The sequence below is a fragment of the Nylanderia fulva genome, unplaced genomic scaffold, assembly GCF_048542155.1.
Source record: "Nylanderia fulva isolate GAGA-0341 unplaced genomic scaffold, ASM4854215v1 Scaffold445, whole genome shotgun sequence".
NCBI classification, from domain to species: Eukaryota; Metazoa; Arthropoda; class Insecta; order Hymenoptera; family Formicidae; genus Nylanderia; species Nylanderia fulva.
In genome coordinates, this window is record NW_028190527.1 from 41,257 (window position 1) to 64,129 (window position 22,873).

The following is a 22,873-nucleotide window of genomic DNA, read 5'->3' on the forward strand; positions in this document are numbered from 1 at the left end:
CATTTCGAGTATACACATTTATATCCACCAAAATACATAAATGTTACATACCAAAATAACGTCAAAATTACATAACAATTCTATGTAACAATTATAGCTTTATTACGTTATTGACATAAACGAAACGTCATAGTTTCGTTTTGATGATCTGTAATATATACATATAAAACATTATGTAATTATTACATAAATGTATTTTTTTGAAATTATTTATGTTCTTTGTTTTTTAAAACGCGTAATTAGCAAATTAGATTTTATCTGCATTATGCGTCTTTATAAGTTTATGTGAACTCGGCCTTCTGATTAAGTTTGCCATGATTGGCTTAAGTGTGTGCAAGTGCGCAATCGCAAAAAGTGTCCCGCGCAGTTCGCGCTTTACTTTCAATATGGCAGCATGTACGAATACGGTAGTCATACATGCTTGAATGTCGTCTCGAAAGTAAGAACAGTGTAAAGATTTTGGTAAGTATAAGATAAGAAATAATTTAACATATTAAATACTAATAACTGATAATGATTGCGTTATGTTAAAATATTAATTCTAAAGACTGAATTTCTGTATAGAAACCAGACACACCACGGAAGAATCACGTGAAAGCTGCGTGGCTATAACAAAGGACATACCGGCACCGGCGACATAAGATATACACCTCGTGCCTCATTCTTCTTATGTTTGTGGTGAGTACAATTCATTTTATTCAATATCATATTTCCCATCTTTTCGCATGATTTCTTGCACGAGCATATATGTATAATGAGAAAAATAACATATTATTCGCACTGCTTTTTCCAATCATTAGAAGGTTAAATATTTCGAGTGTAAAGATCGGATTTTATTACCTCATAATAATTATAGATTTTTTTATTATATTTTGCATTGCACTAAAACTAAATGACGGTCTACCATTTTTCTTATAATGATATCGTAATGGTAATTAATCTAATGAAAAATGATATTAATGATTAAATAGCTAATATTGTTGAGCAAGTAATTATTTGCATTAGAAAAAACTGTAGATATATACATATATTTTTTTGGAATATTTTACATATGTTATACAATTTATTATTGAATTTTCTCATAGTATAGCTCAATTACAAATCAAAGGAAATCTTTATGATTAATAAATATTTTCTACACATGAGTCTTAATTTTTTAATTTAGTGTCATTTGATTTGAATTAATTTTGTGCGAACCAAATTTTATTCAAGTAAAATATTGAAATAAACATGATAGCTTTAACTATTGACATTTATTGTATAATGAAGTTGTAGATCTTGAAAAAGTGTTAATATTATATGTAGTATGCTTATACTGTAAAATATTCAAAAAAAATATATGTATATATCTACAGTTTTTTCTAATGCAAATAATTACTTGCTCAACAATATTAGCTATTTAATCATTAATATCATTTTTCATTAGATTAATTACCATTACGATAAATATTTTCTACACATGAGTCTTAATTTTTTAATTTAGTGTTATTTGATTTGAATTAATTTTGTGCGAACCAAATTTTATTCAAGTAAAATATTGAAATAAACATGATAGCTTTAACTATTGTAATTCATTGTATAATGAAGATGTAGATCTTGAAAAAGTGTTAATATTATATGCAGTATAGCTATACTACATATAATATTAACACTTTTTCAAGATCTACATCTTCATTATACAATGAATTACAATAGTTAAAGCTATCATATTTATTTCAATATTTTACTTGAATAAAATTTGGTTCGCACAAAATTAATTCAAATCAAATAACACTAAATTAAAAAATTAAGAATCATGTGTAGAAAATATTTATTAATCATAAAGATTTTCTTTTATTTGCAATTGAGCTATACTATGAGAAAATTCAATAATAAATTTTTAACATATGTGAAATATTTGGAAAAAATATTATATCTACAGTTTTTCTAATGCAATGGTTTCCTGGTCAACAAAATTAGCTATTTGATATTATTTATCATTGAAATTACCATTACAATCATTATAAAAAAATTATAGACCAATATTTTCTATTAATGTTTTTTTAAATATTCAAATTATATTTTATTTGTTTTAATCAATGGATTTATTTAGATTGAAAAAAAAACTGTACATGTCTCACTTGTTAAAAATATCTTATTTATCAAAATATCTTTTATTTTACAGATAAGTTTTCCATATATACAGTATCATTGCTCGTGATAAGGATATACAACGGCGTGCACACAAGGTCTTACGTAACACACGACTGCATATAAATACAGATATTTGGTGAACACACCTCATTTTACCACTTCATAATTTTCATATTTGGTGAGTACGATTCATTTTATTTTAACCTCATATTTCCCATATCTTTCGCATCATTTTTTGCACGAGCATATAATGAGAAAAACAGTAATCTTATTTGCATTGCCTTTTTGAATTATCAGAGGCTTAAACATTTCCAGTATAAATATATTGGTCTTTTAGTACCATGGCGAAATAGTTTGAGTGATGATATCTTTGTGGCATTTTTCACGTGTTAATTCTAACGAATAAAAAGTCGCAATATAAACAAAAATATTAATAAAAATCAAATAATTATACAGTACATTTTATGCATATTACCATTATTATGATAAAATATAATTTAAAAGTATCTGATATGTATCGGATACTTTTAAAGTATCTGAGTATCTGTATCAATATACATTTTGATTTGTGTATCTGTATCTGTATCTAGATATATTTGTTTACACGTATCTGTATCTATATCGAGATACATTTTAAATGTATCTTACTCATCACTGATGTATATATATGTATATGTAAATGTGTATATATAATTATAAAATACCAGGGTTGGAAAGTAACGAGTTACTTGTAACGAAGTTACAGTTACAGTTACTTTTTTTCGGTAACTGTAACTTAACTTCGTTACTTTTCTCCATCTGTAACTGTAACTGTAACTTAGTTACATTTTTTTAGTAACTAGTAACTATTTTAACAGTTACTTTATTAATTACTTTTTTTGGAAACATTCGCTAAAAGTATCGTTTAAGTATGGTAGCCGTTATATTGTTAAATTAAATTTTGATAACAGTAGCATATATATATATATATATATATAGATCTTCATATATAATTTAATTTTTTACCTAAAATTTTTATTTTGTGTACATAAAATAATACAACACATAATTACAATCGACCAATCACAGTCAAGTATTTAAAAAAATTCTTAAATGTAATAATTAATCGATTTGCTTGCGACTTTGCGATTACAATTTAGTAAGTTACCATATATAACTATTTTTACTGTTGTATATAAAGGTCATTCATACATTGATGGTAATCGCAAAGTCGCAAGCAAATCGATCAATATTACATTCAAGAATTTTTTTAAATACTTGACTGTAGTTGTGCATAATATGTAAGCTCCTTATATTTAAAATAATGTATAACTATTTTTAAAAAGTAATTGAAAAGTAACGACTCGTTACTTTTTAATTAACTGTAACTGTAACGAGTTATTTTTTAAAATTGATAACTTGTAACTGTAACTAGTTACTGTTTCAATAAGATAACTGTAACTGTAACTAGTTATTTTTACAAAGTAACTTTTCCAACCCTGTAAAATACTATATATGAAATCTGTCCATATATAATTACATATAATTAAATATATAATTCCATATAACACAGAAAGATTGCAGACATAATTAAAATGTTACAGTGATGCAATTTACATAATATAGTCTTATATATGATATATAATCTATAATTTTATATAAGATCATTTTACAATATGTAAATTGCGTCACTAACATTTTAATTATGTCTGCAATCTTTTTATGTTATATGGGATATAATTAAATCTAATATATGGACAGATTTCATATGTAGTTTTTAGTTTTATACAATTATATATATAATCAATTTATATATATGATTGTATATAAAAAATTTTTACCGAAATGAAAAATGTATTTAAAATATTATTTTAGATTATTAGAGTATTATATCAGATTTCTAGATTATTTCACTATTGTTAGCATTAAATTTTTTGATATAAATGAAATACTTAAGGAATGTGAATTACATTTTTTTCTATTTTCTATTAGTATCCGTTAAATATTACGTAAATTATATTTTTATTATTGGATTAGTTTGTATGAAAGAAAACCTGCAAAAGTCCACTTTAAAAATATTTTTTATTTATCAAAATATTTTTATTGTCCAGATAAGCTTCCTATATACAATCTCACTGATAAAGGAGAATATAACATAAGCAATAAAGGCGACGTATAAGGCATATCCAATAATCTATCTTCGTACATATAATCGCAATTTAGCTTTTCTGTTTCTTTATAAGATTATATCATGTCCAAGTCAAAATTACGACTAGACATTACTTCTTTAACGCCAAGGCAGCGGCGACGTATTTTTTTTTTAAAATTCAATAATATTTGCCAAATGAATATTGAATCAAATTTGGAAGTTCAAAATAATATAAGTGGATCAAATGGACCAGAAAATATCGAACAATTACCTCAACAACAAAATGTACTAAAGGAAATTAATTTTAATTATTCCAATGTAATGCATACTCACAAGATTACTGAAAATGAAGATGATTTAATTTTCAAACATTTGAGAATTGGTACTGATAATAATAGTTCTCATTCAAGTATTTCAAGTGATGAATTTTCTAATAAAACAGATATTATTAACGACATCCGATTATGGGCTATTGAAAATCATGTCAGTCATTCTGCTACTAGTAGTTTACTGAAAATTCTAGTAAAATATGGCCATAATCTTCCTCTTGATGCTCGAACTCTGTTCCAAACTCCCAAGCAAGTAGACATTATTGAAATGACACCAGGCAAATATTATCATGCAGGTTTAAGTGATAGTTTAAGAAAATCTATTCGTAAGCATTATTGTCAAAGTAATTTACCATCTCAAATAAATATTAATGTGAATATAGATGGTCTTCCTTTAACAAAATCTTCTGGCAGTCAATTTTGGCCTATTTTAGGTAGTATAGTTGCAGATTTTTACACTGAACCGTTTATAATTGGTGTTTATCATGGTTTTCAAAAGCCAAAATGTTGCAATACTTTTCTGAAATATTTCAAGGATGATTGTCTTGAAATTTTTCGAACTGGTATTGTACAGTATGGCAAAAAAATAACTGTAAAATTGAATGCATTTATCTGCGATGCTCCTGCAAAATCATTTATCAAGGGAACTAGAGGACATAATGCGTATTTTGGATGCGGTAATTGTATTCAAGAGGGAGATTACGTAGAAAATCGAGTAACGTACCCAGAAATTAATGCAATATTAAGGTCAGATGAATCATTTAAATTAAAACAACAAGAAGAACACCATAAAATGACTTCAAATCTTGAAGACTTAAACATTGGAATGGTTACTCAATTTCCTTTAGACTACATGCATCTCGTACTATTAGGAATAATGAAAAGATTATTGCAGTTTTGGATTAAAGGCAAACATAATGTTCGTATGGTTGCAACTCAGATAACTCTTGCTTCAACTTCTTTATTATCTATGTCATCATTCTTACCCAAAGAATTTGCTAGAAAACCAAGGAAATTAGATGAGGTCGATCGCTTTAAAGCCACCGAATTAAGACAATTATTATTATATACTGGGCCAGTAATTTTTTTGAAAAAATTACCACGCGATAAATATGTTCATTTTTTGAGTCTAAGTATAGCAATTCGAATTTTATGTAGCAAAAAATATTGCGTACAACTGCTTGATTATGCACACAATTTACTATTGTATTTTGTTGAAAATTATGGCACATTATATGGTTGTCAATATATATCATATAACGTTCATAATTTAATTCATCTGTGTTATTATGTAAAATTATGGGGAGTGTTAGATGAATTTAGCGCGTTTAAGTTCGAAAATTACATGCAAAAAATTAAATCAAAGATAAGATCTTCAAGTCAACCATTAGAACAATTAGCCAATCGTTGTATAGAAGAAGATAATTTGGATATAACAAATGTAGAAAAGATTTATCCAATATCAAAAGTACGTATTATAAATGGCAGAAAGATAATAAAATCGGTTCAATGCAAGGGTTTCTATCTTAGTACAAGAACTGCTGATAATTGTTGTTCTTTATTAGATGGTACAACGGTTTCGCTTACGAAAATTTATTTTAAAAATAAACAGATTTATGTTACTGCTAAAAAGTATTTGAATATTAAATCATTTTTCCACATTCCATGCGACTCTTTCAATATCGGTATTAAACAAATTAACGAGTTACAATATGAGTTAATTACTATTCCATTGTTTGATATTAAATTAAAATGCGTAAAATTGCCTTTATGTGACGAAGAAGCTGTAGTATTGCCTTTACTACACCAACAAGAAATATGTTAATGGCGAGTACTTATATATTGATATAATCTATAATTGAAAACAATATTAAATATTAAATTACTTAACAAATTTTACTTTTTTAACAGATTATTAATAATGGCGAAAAATTTCGCTGTCGTTACTTTTCCAAGCGATGGAAATAATGAAGAAGAAATTGTATCAGAAGTTCCATCTTTATGGCTTTCTTTCAATTTAAAAGAATGCTGGTGGCCATTGGTAAAAAATGTAAATACCTTTATTATAAAACAAATTCCACCTGTTATTAATGATCCTAAATGGGAATCTTATCCCATTAAATTTCATGGATATTATGGTAAGTTATATTTTATTTTAGAATTTATGTAATTGTTTTTTTAATATTTTTAAAAAATAATGTAATTTCTAAATACGATTTTGTCTCAATTTAGATTCATTAGAGGAAGCTAGACAGAGAGCAACGAACTATTCTTCAAGTGAGGAAAGCAATATAAATGAAATAAAGAAGTCACGCACAAGACAGTTGAATAAAACTGTTTCTCACAATGAGTCTGAATCTGATTCTGATGACTCACGTTTAGTTATACCAAATCCACCAAATCTTACTGTAAATACAAATGCCTCGCAATCAGTTAACAAAAGTCAATCTATCGCAACTGTTATTAATTCATCAGTTGTCAGCAATGATATTGACCTGGAGATTCTTGATGGAACTTTAGTATCACTTAAAAGTAATTTTTATTTTAAAATTCTTTAATTCAATTTACTTATATTATTTTCATAATATAAGTTTTTTTCATTACAGTTATTACAGTTATTATTGTTTATTATGTGAATAATCTAATATTTCTTTAATGTTAATTTTTAGGTATACAGGATGTACATACGTTAATATCAGATGGATTCGAAAAAATGGAAGGTATTGTATTTATTTTTGTCTTATAATCTTATTGTCTTATAATATACTTTATATCTATTTTTGGCACTGTTTATTCAATACTATTAATTTTTCAGGTCATTTTAAAAATATATATACAGCTATAACTACAGTTACATTAGGAATACAAGATCTAAATGTTCATTTAACAAATATAGAAAAACAAAATAATCAACATAAATCCAAAGCATCTGTCACGGATACATCAAATATACATCAATTTTTTCCATTTAAAAATATAAATGAAGTAACAGCTTTTGAAAACCGTTTATCAGAAAATGTAGATGAGTACAACAAATTTGTAAGTTTAATTTAGCTTATTTAAATGCAAATTTCATCTAAATAGAACAATAGAAACTGTATTATCGGTATGTTTTATTTCTAAAGATGCTGTATATATCTCGCATAGGCGGAAGGTCCGCCAAGGAAAATTTAATTCGCATATACCGAACTTTATTTTCCAATGAAGTTGCCAAAGAATCATCTTGGAAAGGATTGCGAAATCATTTTAAAATTAGTAGCTTAAAGTATATATTAATGGGAATACTAGGTAAAATATATTTTTATATTTATTTTTATAAACAAGTTTATAAAATAAAATTTAATTTAATGTATTGTAATATTTCAGCAACAATTTCCGGTCAACATCAATTCACAAACAAAGAATTTGAAGAGGTCACAAAAGAATGGTTTCGCCAAGGTGGTCAGAGGCTTAGCAGACAAAAAGATTTCGAAGAAATAAATCCGCAAGTCATTTAAATGTTTCAGATGCTTATGATTTATTTTCATTATAATTTTTTTCTATAGTGGCTAGAGTCTATTAATATAACAAAAATATTTTTCTTTTCCTAATTTTTTTTATTGAATAATTAATACTTAAGTTTTTAGATTTTTGTGTTCTAAATTCATATAGTCTGCACTGTTTCTTTTCATTATGAGTTCTTATATATATATATATATATATATATATATATATATATATAACGTCATTACTTGAATTAAATATTTCTTTTAAGAGAATTAGCAGACTTAGTAAGCATCATTTATTGATACTTTTGAATAACAATTTTGTTTCAATTTTTTTTGAATTACAAAAAGTATAACCGTATTTTCTCCATGCAATTTGAATTATGTTTACATTTTTGTTTAAATTAAATTTAATATATTTTTGTTTAAATTAAACTCTAACGATACACACTCATGTATTTTCGACAAATTATTAATGAATTACACATGAATCTCAAAAGTATAATTTGGATGAGTGTATTGATGAAAAGTTTATTGATGTGAGAATTATATAGTTTTTATATGAAAAGTCTATAGAAAATTTACTTTATACTAATGTATATATAGTGTTAAAACCAAAAAATGAAGTCGCGAATACTCGTGTGTATCGTAAGAGTTAATTTTATAATAATTATTATTATAAATTTATGTTTTTATTTAAATTTAATTAATTTATGTTATTAACGATTATTACAAGTGTAATACTACACTTCGCAACAAAATTAGAAAATTATCATAGTCTGATATTTAAAAGCATTTTAAAACTAGAAAACTCAAAGTTTTCAATGGAGATTTTTTAACGGAATTTCTTTACACAGATTTTACTATAAACTACTTTAAAATAAGCCTTATATAATTGTAGAAAAAAAACTTTAACATTGATAGGCGATTACGGAAAGAACAAATTTTTTATCAACTTTATTAATGGTATTAAAATATAGTATTTTTTTTTTAAATGCATTTTTATAAACATTGCGTTACGAATTGTGTGTTTTGATGTTTTGAAATAAACAGCATTTTCAGGCCTTTTTAAAAAACTTCATATTTGTTGTCGGTATTGGTAATACCCACAGGAAAGTTACAAGGTTGGACTTACACTTTGTGTGTGTACATGTGTGTGTGTGTGTGTATGTGTGTAAGATGTGTGTGTGTGTGTGGAAAGGGTATGAGTGAGTATGTGTGGGATGTGTGTGAGCGTGTATGAAGTGTGTGAATGTGTGTGGAGTGTGTGTGAGTATGTGGAATGTGTATAGGATATGTGTGTTTGTATAGGGTGCGCGCGAGTGTATGTGTATGTGTGAGTGTGTGTGTGGAATGTGTATATATGAATAAGGTATGTATGGGGTATGTATGAGTGTGATGGTGTGTGCATGTGTGGGGTGTGTGTGAGTGTGTATATGAAGTGTGACTGTGTATGGAGTGTGTATCAGATATGTGTGAGTATGTATGGAATGTGTATGAATGAGATCAGTATGTGTGTGGAATGTGTGAGTGTATAAAGTGAGTGTGTATGGAATGGGTATAAATGAGATCAGTATGTGTGTATGGGATGTGTGTGAGTGTATGGAGTGAGTGTGTATGAAGTATGAGTGTGTATGGAATGTATGTGTGTGAAGTGTGTATCGGATATGTGTGAGTGTGTATGGAATATATATGAATGAGGTCAGTATGTGTGTGTGGGATGTGTATGACAGACACACATTATATACATACTTACACACATTCTTAAAAACACCTCCCCCCACATATAAATTATATATATATATATATATATATACTACACATTTATACATCCACACTTATACATTACACACCTCCGCACACACCATGCACATCACACATACCCTATACGCACTCATACACACACACACACACACACACATGCCCCCCCCCCACACACACTTCTCACACATACACCTCCTTATGTACACATACTTTTCACACATATATACACCCCGCACACACCCATACACGTTCACACACATCGCACACATGCTCACACGTACCCCACACACGCTTACACACACCCATACTCTACACACACTCCACACATACTCACACATTCCATACACACACACATCCCACACATGCTCACATATACCCTTCTCCCCCACACACTCCACACACACACACACACACACACACACCCATACACACAGTCCCACACACACACACCCATACACGCTCACACACAGCTCACACATGCTCACACGTACCCCACACACACCTTACACACCCATACTCTACACACTCCACACACACTCACACATTCCATACACGCACACATATCCCACACTTATTCACACGTACCCTTCCCCCCACACACATACATCTCACACACACACACACACACACTTGCACACACATACACACACGAAGTGTAAGTCCAACCTTGTAATCTTTCTGTGGGTAATACCAATATCGACAACAAATACGAGGGTTTTTTTTAGAAAATAAGCCTGAAAATGCCTATTCATTTCAAAATATCATAACTCAGAGAAACACAATCCACATAATGTAATATTTAAAAACGCATTTTGAAAGGGAAATGCTATATTTTAATACAATTAATAAAATTGATAGAAAATGAATTCTTTTTCTCCTCGTGCACGCCAAAGTTAAAGTTTTTTCTACAATTTTGTAAGGCTTTCATTGTAGAATAGCGCCGTTTGCAATAAATCTTTTAGTAAATCTTTGTAGGGAAATCTCCATTAGAGCATTAGAAAGTTGGAGTCTCATACTTGAAAATGCTTTTTGATATACTGCTCTACGATCATTTTTTGTAAACATACATGAATTTGAATTTGATTCTTTCTAATTTTGTGACCCTAATTTTGTTGCGAAGTGTATTAAAATATAAGCGCAATTTTCTGCTTGTTTATTATTATCAGTTATTTAGCAGTTGTTTATTATTTACAGCTATAAATATATATTAAAAGTTTTCTGTTAAAAAGAATCTGTAATATAATTTAAATTATATTATAATTTATCATTATGATTGCGAATTGAAAAAAAACAGTTTTATAAATGTTAATTAGTAATGTTTGTTGAAAAATTCATTTTTTAACAATTTATAAAAATAAAGAATTGTTAAAAAAACCAATATTATATTGTTATATTTATATATATATACACGATTTTTAAAAAATATCTTAATAATATATATTATATATATATATATATATATATATATAATTCTTTTAATTTAATCAATTAAAAACAGCTCATTAATAATTTCATCCAATCAATAATTTTACGCTGTTAAAATTAATTTTTATTTACTAAAAGTTGATGAAACTATTGATTCTTAAAAAGATTACTGATATAGATATGATATGTATGTTTAAGGCAAAATTACGTATTATATAGCAACATTATCCTGTATATAATATGTAACAAAATGACGTAACAAATATTTAAAATTTAAATAAATAAATATATAACTATAGCAGAATAGTCTCTTTATTTTAATCATTGATGCATATATATATATATATTATAATATATACATTTATCGATGATTAGACTGAAGAAAGATTGTTCTGTTATAGTTTTGTAATTTTATGTTTAAATATTAGTTATTTGTTACGTCATTTTGTTACATATATATAACATAATGTTGCTGTATATAATACGTGATAATTTGACCTAAACATTACCTATAAATTACATAATGGTTACCAGAACAGAGAATATCTGTTCTGTAAATGTTACAAATAATATTTAATAGCTTCTGTTATAGTTACATAATTTTATACCTAAATTTTATGTATTTGTTACGTTATTTTGTTACATATTACATACAACATAATGTTGCTGTATACAATACGTAACATTTGACCTAAACATTACCTATAAGTTACATAATGGTTACCAGAACAGAGAATATCGGTTCTGTAAATGTTCTGTAAATGTTATGTAAATGTTACAAATAATATTTGATAGGTTCTGTAATAGTTACGTAATTTTATGTCTAAATTTTACGTATCTATTACGTTTAAATTTTATGTATCTATTACATATCATATACAGGCATAATGTTGCTGACATTTCCATCTAAACGTTACTTAATAGTTGACATAACGGTTACCAAAACAGGGAACAACCGTTTTGTATATGATCTGTAAAAGTTACAGAACAGTGTTTATTGGGGTTAACTTGTAATTATAGCCTTTCGGGCTATAACAGGTACACAACCATCTGTTTGCCAGGAATCTTCGGTAAAATAAGGAAAACAAACAAGAGACGTCGGATTGTTCTTCATCATGACAATGCAAGCTCTCACACATCGGCTCAAACAAGAGACTATTTGAGCACTCAAAACATCGAATTGATGGGACATCCGCCGTACAGCACTGAATTGGCACCCGATGATTTCTTTTTGTTCCTATCCGTGAAGAATAAACTGCGTAGTCAACGATTTTTATTGCCCGAAGAAGCTATTAAAGCGTTCAAAAATCATGTTTTGGAGATACCTCATTCGAAATGGAATAAATGCTTTGAAAATTGGTTTAATCGTATGCAAAAGTGTATCAATCATTGTGGCGAGTACTTTGAAAAACAATAAAAATATATAAAAAAACTATTAATCTCGGCTCGAATTATTGTGTTACAATAAAAATAAAATCTCGACGGCAATCGGAGCCTATGCGGATGACATGCACAAAATTAATAAATTAAAATGAGATCTCAAGTCAAACTCATTTATTAAATTCTAAACGTTTCGACCCACTTCGGGTCTTCTTCAGTAGCTGCAAAATACAAAGAAACAAAAATAGAAGATAATCGGTACAATCAGAAAATTATAAAACTCGTATACATACAATCCGCAAATAAATTAAATATCATTCTCCTCCCTATTCAAACCGTCCGGCCGTCGGAGTGTCTCCCTAACGGTGACCATCGTCAGGAAGGAAGCGGAGCAGTGACTCCCTTACCAACACTAATCAACATGGTATAAATTAAACGTAGAACAATTCACAAGAATTAAAAATTAAGAACCGGGAAGAACACTCACCCCGACAGCAAAAACAGAGAGAAGACGATGCTACACGTGACACATCACTCTAACGACTGTGCGGTATTCTACCTCGACACAGTCGATACATATATACGCAAAAAACAAATATAAAAATAAAATATGAAAATAAAAATAAAAATAAAAACAACTAAACTAATCGGCACTCATGTCAAAAGTTTAACAAAAAAACCCGGCTATGTAAAATCACAAAGCTAGATTTTGGTAAATTTTTCTATTAACAGATCAAGATTCTCGTTTAATTTATCAGTGTCGCTATGTAAATTTAAACTATTCCTCTGACGTTTTATGTGGATCATTTCGGATATCAAACGTTTACCTAAAAAAGGCTCCTCGTCTAAGACTTTTACATCCTCCCAATTAAATTCATGGTTCAATAATCTATGTTCCGATATGACTGATAATTGTGACGCGTTTCTTTTTATGTTGTTGCGATGTTCTTTCATCCTAGTTTTCAACAATCTACCCGTCTGCCCTACGTACGACGCATCACAATCCATACAATCAATTTTATAAACTACATTATTATGGAGTTCTCTTGGTAACTTATCCTTGTGTACTTTAATGAATTTACGGAGACTGTTAATTGCTGTATATGATGGAATGACATCCAAATCACGTGTAATGTCCTCGATTCTCTTCGATACGTTATTAATATACGGAATATTAAAGTACGAAACTTTTTTCTGCGTTAGAATCTTGTCATTGCATACATTTGCTCTATTGTTATGCAACTTATTATTATAGCGGAAGAACAACTTTTTTAACCGCGCTTGTAATGTATGAAATATCAAATTGAGAGGATAATTATTAGACAAAAGAACTCCAATCGTAGACTCAAAGTTAATTTTATGGAATTTCGGATGAGATAGCCAAAAAACTCTATCTATGAGGCTGATAATGGTGCCTTTTTTATGACAGAGAGGATGCTGCGATTCAAAATTTAAATATCTACCTGAATACGTCGGCTTATGAAACAAATCAAACTCAATGCTCCCATTATTTATAATAATGGTGACATCTAAAAAATTCAATCGGTTGTCAACCCCCTCCTCCATGGTGAACTGCAATCTAGGATGGAAAGAATTGAAAGTGTTTAAAACTATTTTAAGCATGGAGGGTGGGGCCGCCAACGCGATATCGTCAACATATCTAAAATAAAATGGAAATGACAATGGAATCGCAGCAATCGCTCTACTCTCCAAATCTTGCAACGTGATATCCGCAATAATCGGTGAGAGGGGGGAACCCATAGGCGTGCCAAAAGTCTGTTGATAACATACATTATTAAACATAAAATAAGTCGAGTTTATAATAAAACGAATTGCCAATAAAAATTCATCTCGTGGAATAATACACTCTTTTTCAATATACCCCCATCTGTTAATTAAACTATCAATAGCCATATCCAATGGTACGTTGGTGAACAATGATGTAACATCTAGTGAAACTAGCTTCACATCACTATCCACACATAAACCATTTAATTTGTTCACTAATTGGAAACTATCAGAAATAGCCGAATCAGGTTTCGGAATTGCCTTATATATTATCTTATGTAAAAATTTTGCCAAGTAATAAAGAGGTGTATTCCTAGATGACACGATGACACGTAAAGGGCAATTCGGTTTATGCACCTTCGGCAGACCATACGCTCTCGGTAAAACCCCGTCCGTGCAGTTCAGGGATTTATATGTTGTTGAAGAAATAAAATTCTTCGTTTTCCATCTCATTAAAATTCCGTGTAATTGATTAATTAGGTTCCTAGTCGGATCTTTTTTAACAACAGTATAAGTATCCCGGTCAGCCAGCAAATCACACATTTTGTCCATGTACATATCTCTGTTCATTGCAACCGTGATATTACCCTTATCCGCCTTCATAAATAAAATATCGGGATTGTCTTGGATGAATTTACCCGTCAATTTGTAAGCCTTACAAAAACTATTTTTTGTGTGAGCTTTTTCTGACATGGAAATATGGAATTTATTTATTATGGGAAAGGCTCTACTTCTGATTGCAGATCGTTTTTCCACAGGGAGTTTAAAAATATTTTGTTCCATATTTTTCAACAACTCTATGGTGGTTTTATCTTTGTCAAATACTGGCAGACAGAAATTCTCTTCTAACCGCAACAAATCTCGAATTTCATACGGTATCGATACGGATGATAAATTTAAAAACCATTTATCTCTTTTGTCAGCAACAGCAGGATTTAAAGAAACAAAGGAAGTCGGGCTCAAGGAAACGCTGAAAGACTGAGACGGCCCTGACTCACATGGCCTTGAAGAAAATTCTTTCGTACACGTGTAATAATATTGGATAGGACGGATATTCCTATTATTGAATTTATTTTGTTTATCTAAGAGCCATCTAAATTTATCATCCAGTCGAACCCGCTCCTTATTATAAAAATAATGTAATAATTTGCTTTGCTTACCGAAAAACCCATCACAATAAAACACTGGGAGATCTATCATGATGTAACGAACGAGTTCGTAAATATCTAATCTGACTTTGTGCTTCTGTCTATGAGCATCATAAATTTCATTTCTTAAAATGTCTTTAATAGTACGTCTTATAATAAATTTGTGTTTCAATAAAAATATATTCACAGCTTAATTATTTGTTTTTGTTCCTATTCCCAAAATATAAATAGTAACCCTCGTATAATCTAAAAATCTCTAAAAACTCACCTTTAAAAAAAGGTAAAAAAGGCGACCAGTTAAGGGCACGCCATTAACAAAAATTATTTATTGCAAACCCATGTAGAATCCTATCCTATTGCAAACCCATGTAGAATTCTATCCTATTGCAAACCCATGTAGAATCCTATAAAAAATTAATCATTGCAAACCCATGTAGAATCCTAGGCAAAATTAACCATTGCAAACCCATGTAGAATCGTACCCATTGCAAACCTATGTGGAATCCTATGAAAAATTAACCATTGCAAACCCATGTAGAATCCTATGAAAAATTAACCATTGCAAACCCATGTAGAATTGTATTAAAAATTATCCATTGCAAACTTATGTAGAATCCTACATTGCAAACCCATGTACAATAGAATTATATGAAAAATTATCGATTATAAACCCATGTACAATCGTAACAAAAGTAATGAAATAAAAAAAAAAATTGCGACAAGTGAAAGTAGAAACTTGTACCAGTGGAAAATTAAAGTTGCAGACATATATATAGTCGTATAATGAATCAGTAAAAATTTAAATTTGCAAATGTAGAATCGTACTATAAAAAAACTTATCTTTTAAAAAAAAGATAAACAAGATGCCAAGTCCATTAATATAAAATAAAAAGAAATAAAAAAATTGTAGTTAAAAAAACTGGGCGCGCTGCTAAGTTTCAAAATTACAATGCATCTTAAAGTAACATTAATTAATTTAAACACAAAACATATTTTAACTGCAATGAGTTTAAAAATAACAATTTAATTTTAATATCATTAGAATATTATTTAGCACCTTAAAGTAACATTAATTAATTTAAACACAAAACATATTTTAACTGCAATGAGTTTAAAAATAACAATTTAATTTTAATATCATTAGAATATTATTTAGCAGCGCGCCCAGTTTTTTTAACTACAATTTTTTTATTTCTTTTTATTTTATATTAATGGACTTGGCATCTTGTTTATCTTTTTTTTTAAAAGATAAGTTTTTTTATAGTACGATTCTACATTTGCAAATTTAAATTTTTACTGATTCATTATACGACTATATATATGTCTGCAACTTTAATTTTCCACTGGTACAAGTTTCTACTTTCACTTGTCGCAATTTTTTTTTTATTTCATTACTTTTGTTACGATTGTACATGGGTTTATAATCGATAATTTTTCATACAATTCTATTGTACATGGGTTTGCAATGTAGGATTCTACATAAGTTTGCAATGGATAATTTTTAATACAATTCTACATGGGTTTGCAATGGTTAATTTTTCATAGGATTCTACATGGGTTTGCAATGGTTAATTTTTTATAGGATTCCACATAGGTTTGCAATGGGTACGATTCTACATGGGTTTGCAATGGTTAATTTTGCCTAGGATTCTACATGGGTTTGCAATGATTAATTTTTCATAGGATTCTACATGGGTTTGCAATAGGATAGGATTCTACATGGGTTTGCAATAAATAATTTTTGTTAATGGCGTGCCCTTAACTGGTCGCCTTTTTTTACCTTTTTTTAAAGGTGAGTTTTTAGAGATTATATCATTCATTTTTGTATATGATATAATAACATTACCGCAATGCCATGACTCTGTGTATGTTTTACTGTTTAGACGTTTTGATGCTTTAATCAAAGATACTTGATTCTATATATATGTTTATACATAATTTAAGAAATATTTTCCATATCTTAAATCATTTCTTTCCTTATTTGCAAACATGTTTCAAATAATATTTGATATCATAGCTTTAAAAGATATGTATTAGAACACGTATTATCATATTAGCACAAATGCGTAATATCATATACGATAAATATAAAATATATTTTATTACTGCATATATTACTTTAATGCAGTTTACTTTATAAAGTAAAGTACTCGTTCAAGTACTCGTTATTTGGATCATATTATTGCTTTATATGATAATATAATTGTGTAAATGATATTTTATTGTACCGTATGATCATATAATTTTAATTGATCAAGTAAAATATAAAAAATATTAATTTAACGTATAAGACGGGCAATAAGAGCCAAATCGCGGATGACAATGCGTTATCCTAACGAAACTAAACTATTTTTTTCGTTAGAATTAAATCCCGGTGCACAAGGCACCACAAATTTTACTTGGACACGGCCAAGATTTTAAAATATGAAATAATCTCATATTTGAGATTTAATTTCAATACCCCTTTAACCCCCCTACGGAAATAAATGAATGCAAGAGAAAAATATAGATCCGAAAGTCGCTGAATCGGGAATCGAACCCGAGACCTTTCGCTTGCCGGGCGACTGCTCTTCCATCTGAGCTATTCAAATCTCTTCGATTCTATACTTTTCTCTGTTATATATATTAATGTTGGTAAACAAACGCCTTTAAGCCAGCGTGTATAAATTAAGAGTTTAACAAGGCTCTGTAATATAAATATAAATTTAACGTATAAGACGGGCAATAAGAGCCAAATCGCGGATGACAATGCGTTATCCTAACGAAACTAAACTATTTTTTTCGTTAGAATTTATATTTAATTATTAAATTTATATTTATATTACAGAGCCTTGTTAAACTCTTAATTTATACACGCTGGCTTAAAGGCGTTTGTTTACCAACATTAATATATATAACAGAGAAAAGTATAGAATCGAAGGGATCTGAATAGCACAGATGGAAGAGCAGTCGCCCGGCAAGCGAAAGGTCTTGGGTTTGATTCCCGATTTAGCGACTTTCGGATCTATATTTTTCTCTTGCATTCATTTATTTCCGTAGGGGGGTTAAAGGGGTATTGAAATTAAATCTCAAATATGAGATTATTTCATATTTTAAAATCTTGGCCGTGTCCAAGTAAAATTTGTGGTGCCTTGTGCACCGGGATTTAATTCTAACGAAAAAAATAGTTTAGTTTCGTTAGGATAACGCATTGTCATCCGCGATTTGGCTCTTATTGCCCGTCTTATACGTTAAATTTATATTTATATTACAGAGCATTGTTAAACTCTTAATAAAAAATATTTTTCTTATTAAATATATATATATATATATATATATATATATAATTAGACTTAAAAGCTTGATTTGATTTACTAATATTTATCACGAACATCTGTTTAAAAGAGTTATGCCGGAATATAATTCTGTGATATGATCTATATTAATTTGATCAATTTTTTTAAATAATATAGTAATAAATATTAATAAATATAATAAATATTAATTAATAAATATTAATAGATATTAATAAATTTATAATTTTATAGTATATAAAACTGAAGATATAAAGAAAATGGAATACAAATAAATATTTTTTTCCGTCAAGCTATCACTACATTTTGCACATGTCTAGTGGATTTAGTAATTATCTTAATTATTTCATATCATATTAATATAATCATTTTTGTTATTATATTGACTTTTAATTTAATCATCCCTTTTATGAATCAAAATTTTGCAATGTAAAAAGACGAACATAACGTTGAATAGTAAATCGTAAAAAAATTAAATGTGAACTTGTGTGCATGTATGTGTATTGCTATTTTTCATAAATATTAAAGTGATCACAAATTTTGTTTGTAACAGCTCTTTTCTCAAAACTCGACACATAAGCCTGAATAATACCTTTTTTCAACAATAGAAACTATATTATAGTGAATAAAGAAATACGCAAAAATTTTGTATAATGATATGTATTATGTATTATACATAATTATTCAAAAACGTTTGTTACAACATTTTATACTTTTCCGTCTTAAGAGAATATATATATTTATTAAACAAAGTTGTATATTGTACGTCCTGTTTCCCTTAAAATATCATAGAGATTAATTTAATAATTTTGTCACATTCTGTTGTAATTAAATATTCGTTATTATTAAGTCAATTACAATCGTGGTCATTTTAATATAATTAATTTTCAATTCTCACTCCTTTACAATTGATGCTGATTTTCGTTGGCCTACTGAAATTCTTCATTTCTAAGTGCAGCCAAAAATTTGCCACATATATGCTAGCATGGTTCGGTGATAGCAGAGTGTATACATATTTACTAGTAAAACCTGTAAGTTTTCCCGCATATTTATATTTTGTAGCAATCAAGCAAATATGATCAAATTTCTCAGCAGACAAATTATATTCCTTCAACAATCGTTGATTATTTGCAATGCATGACGTGACCTGATCACGCTGAAAAAATATTAGTTATAAAACAGATGTAGTTCCTATTAGTTAATTATGTATTGCAGAATCATGCAAACGCAGCAAGACTAAAGAATATAATATAATAAATTGAATAATATAATTGTTCAATAAAAAAAAGATACCACTGAATTAATGTTAGCAGAAGGCTCTTGATGTAATTGGACTTGTCTGATGATATTACTTAGTGAATAAAGTTTATTATACATATCTACTGTCGCGAGTTCTAATCTATTTAATATAGAATTAAAATCGAGAGCATTATCGTTTAGCTTTTGCATTTGCTTTATTTGCTTATATACATCTTGGCAAAAATTTGAGTCGATTAGTAGAATATCCATTTCTTCCATACGCGTGGATTCTATATAATTACAACTAATATGTAACATGACATTGTAGGGAATGTAACCTACATACATGTTATATGCAAAGAGGTTACATGTCATCAAATCTGACATCTGATCTGACACATCAAGAGACACGGTAGTGTCTCGCGACCAGTTAAGGGCGTAGCCGAGACACCGTGTATCAAGAGACACGGTAGTGTCTCGCGACCAGTTAAGGGCGTAGCCGAGACACCGTGTATCTTAACGCGAGTCGGACATTTGAGTCTTTATAATATTTCGAATTCTCAATAACGGCTGAAGCAATCGAGTTTATACTAGACTTAATCGATAGATTGAGTTTGAATTATATAATAAAAGTGTCTTTATTTCTGCTCTACGTGATTTGTAAGCAGAGATATATAATTGCAAAGTCGAAATATGAAAAATTTCTTTTAAGAAACGTCCCCGTCATCATTATCATCATCGACCACGCATACATAGTAGTATCGTGCTACACGTATTCACACGTATACAACACATGCGCACACATATATCACACGTACACAACACATGAATAGATGCATGTATTGGAAATGTCCATCTCGCACGTTTTACAACAGACGGCGATAGTTGCCCTCCGCTATATTGACAGCGTGCGGGGTTAGATATTTTCAATTTCAATTTTCAATTTCAATTTTTACATTCAATTTTAATGTTATTATTTGCAAATTTATTGTCATAATAATTTATGTGCAAGTTTACAGTCTGTGATACAAAATCAGATATTTTGCTATTATTTCAATAATATTTCAATTATATAAATGCCTATGTATGAGTATGCATATATTTTTAATAATTTTCTTAATTAGCTTCTATATTTTTTTCAGTTGTACATCAAGCAGGTAGCATTATCAGCTCACTTGTGAGCATGGGTTGGGCAATGGCTAGTTATTATCGCAGCATTCGATTAGCTTAACAAGATAAATCTAATATCAGTGCTATAGGAACTATTTTACAATTTTTCTGGCATTTTCTTATTGCAGGTACATATATATCCAATAATTAATATACAAAATTAAATATTATTCATCACACACTTTGTATCAAAATAATATATTTTTTAAAATTTATTTTAAATTTATTTAATCATTTTTATCATTGTGATTGTAGTGGCAAGGATCTTATTGCTCAGTGTCATTGCAAGCATCTGGCCTGTATATACCATAATATATTGTGTAATACATTGGCTAAGTATGACAATATAGATTTTGATAGATTCCCATGGAATATTGGAATTTTGTCGGACTTACAGTCATCCACCACATATGCAGCCTACAATTAAAGAACGCATTTATTCCATATGATTTGCTTCCGTTATTGGAATATTTAAAATAAAAATTTTATTAATAAATTTCGATGAAATAATTTATAAGAGGTTGAAGAAACTATGAAACAAATTCAGTCTCATAAAAGGGTAGTTGGAACAATAGTGGTGAATGCAGAAGGTATTACATGAGATCATTGACATGATTTACTTGTAGTTGTAAACAAAAATTTATAAAATTATATTTGTTTTAGGTATTCCTATAAAGTCAACATTAGATAATACGACAACAGTTCAATACGCAGGTTTGATAAGTCAATTGTCAGATAAAGCTCGTTCTGTCGTACGTGATTTGAATCCAACAAATGATTTAACTTTCTTGCGCATACGTAGCAAAAAACATAAAATTATGATGGCACCAGATAAAGAATTCATATTAATAGTAGTACAAAATCCAGTTGATTGATATTTAAAAGAAACAAAAATATATTTCAAAGTTAAGATTTATTTTTTTGGTTGTTAATTTAATCTGTATGCTACATTGGATGTTAATATCTATTCAATTAAATAAAGAAAAATAAAAGAATAAAGCTTAAAAATTATACAAAATGCAGTATTTAATTACTAATTTAACAAATTATGAACTTTTAGAGTTTTTTAATAGTGCTTTCTTCTTTGGTAACAATATTATATTTTTAAGTTTGATAATTATGAAAATATGTATATATAGTAATTCATGGCATGTTTATTTTTGTATTTAATACAATTATAAATGTACATTTCTCATCAATAAAATATCACAGTATCTTTTTTATAATTTAATTTTAATATTGAGATTGTTTTTATTCAGTGGAAAAAAAAATGTGTAGTTGGTCCCTATTAATTATACATACATATAAGAGTGTCGCACAAATAATTCTATGCAGTCTTTTTAAGATAATATAAAAATACTTATAAATATAATCAATTAAAATACATATAATCAAAATTGTATGTATTAAAATTCAATAGCATATAAAAAAGATTTTTTAAAATTATATATATATAATAAAAATCCAACATTTTATATATATATATATATATATATATATAAATATAAATATATATTTATTTATTGTATATCATAAATATATATTTATTTATTTATATTTACCTATCTTTTTTTATATATATGGTAGAAAT

At 28.3% G+C, this 22,873-nt stretch overlaps 2 protein-coding genes across 5 annotated transcripts; both read left to right on the forward strand.

The window, feature by feature from the left end:
• Window positions 1-333: 333 nt before the first annotated feature.
• On the forward strand, window positions 334-8,252 carry LOC114933646 (uncharacterized). 2 transcript variants are annotated; one of them, XM_029306250.2, is made up of 7 exons: window positions 6,355-6,417; window positions 6,502-6,728; window positions 6,823-7,122; window positions 7,260-7,310; window positions 7,406-7,629; window positions 7,716-7,878; window positions 7,957-8,252. In XM_029306250.2, the coding sequence occupies exons 2-7, from the start codon at window positions 6,512-6,514 to the stop codon at window positions 8,085-8,087; spliced, it is 1,086 nt and encodes a 361-aa protein (XP_029162083.2). In that variant the 5' UTR covers window positions 6,355-6,417; window positions 6,502-6,511; the 3' UTR covers window positions 8,088-8,252. The 2 variants fall into 2 exon arrangements, with proteins under 2 accessions (XP_085342654.1, XP_029162083.2); XM_085486528.1 differs by lacking the exons at window positions 6,823-7,122; window positions 7,260-7,310; window positions 7,406-7,629; window positions 7,716-7,878; window positions 7,957-8,252 and adding exons at window positions 334-462; window positions 565-678; window positions 2,165-2,311 and having other exon boundaries at window positions 4,224-6,417; window positions 6,502-6,563.
• Window positions 8,253-20,650: 12,398 nt separating this feature from the next.
• On the forward strand, window positions 20,651-22,299 carry LOC146721611 (dynein light chain roadblock-type 2-like). 3 transcript variants are annotated; one of them, XM_085486531.1, is made up of 4 exons: window positions 20,651-21,027; window positions 21,255-21,410; window positions 21,538-21,872; window positions 21,946-22,299. In XM_085486531.1, the coding sequence occupies exons 3-4, from the start codon at window positions 21,815-21,817 to the stop codon at window positions 22,155-22,157; spliced, it is 270 nt and encodes an 89-aa protein (XP_085342657.1). In that variant the 5' UTR covers window positions 20,651-21,027; window positions 21,255-21,410; window positions 21,538-21,814; the 3' UTR covers window positions 22,158-22,299. The 3 variants fall into 3 exon arrangements, with proteins under 3 accessions (XP_085342657.1, XP_085342659.1, XP_085342658.1); XM_085486533.1 differs by lacking the exon at window positions 20,651-21,027 and having other exon boundaries at window positions 21,192-21,410; XM_085486532.1 differs by lacking the exons at window positions 20,651-21,027; window positions 21,255-21,410 and having other exon boundaries at window positions 21,434-21,872.
• The last annotated feature ends 574 nt before the right edge of the window (window positions 22,300-22,873 follow it).

Excerpts from the sequence above, each read along its gene's own strand:
- LOC114933646 (XM_085486528.1), top strand. The coding sequence starts at position 4,364 with ATGTCCAAGTCAAAATTACGACTAGACATTACTTCTTTAACGCCAAGG.
- LOC146721611 (XM_085486531.1), top strand. The coding sequence starts at position 21,815 with ATGAAACAAATTCAGTCTCATAAAAGGGTAGTTGGAACAATAGTGGTG. Across the intron at positions 21,873-21,945 it reads AATAGTGGTGAATGCAGAAG|GTATTCCTATAAAGTCAACA; the intron begins GTATTACATGAG and ends TATTTGTTTTAG.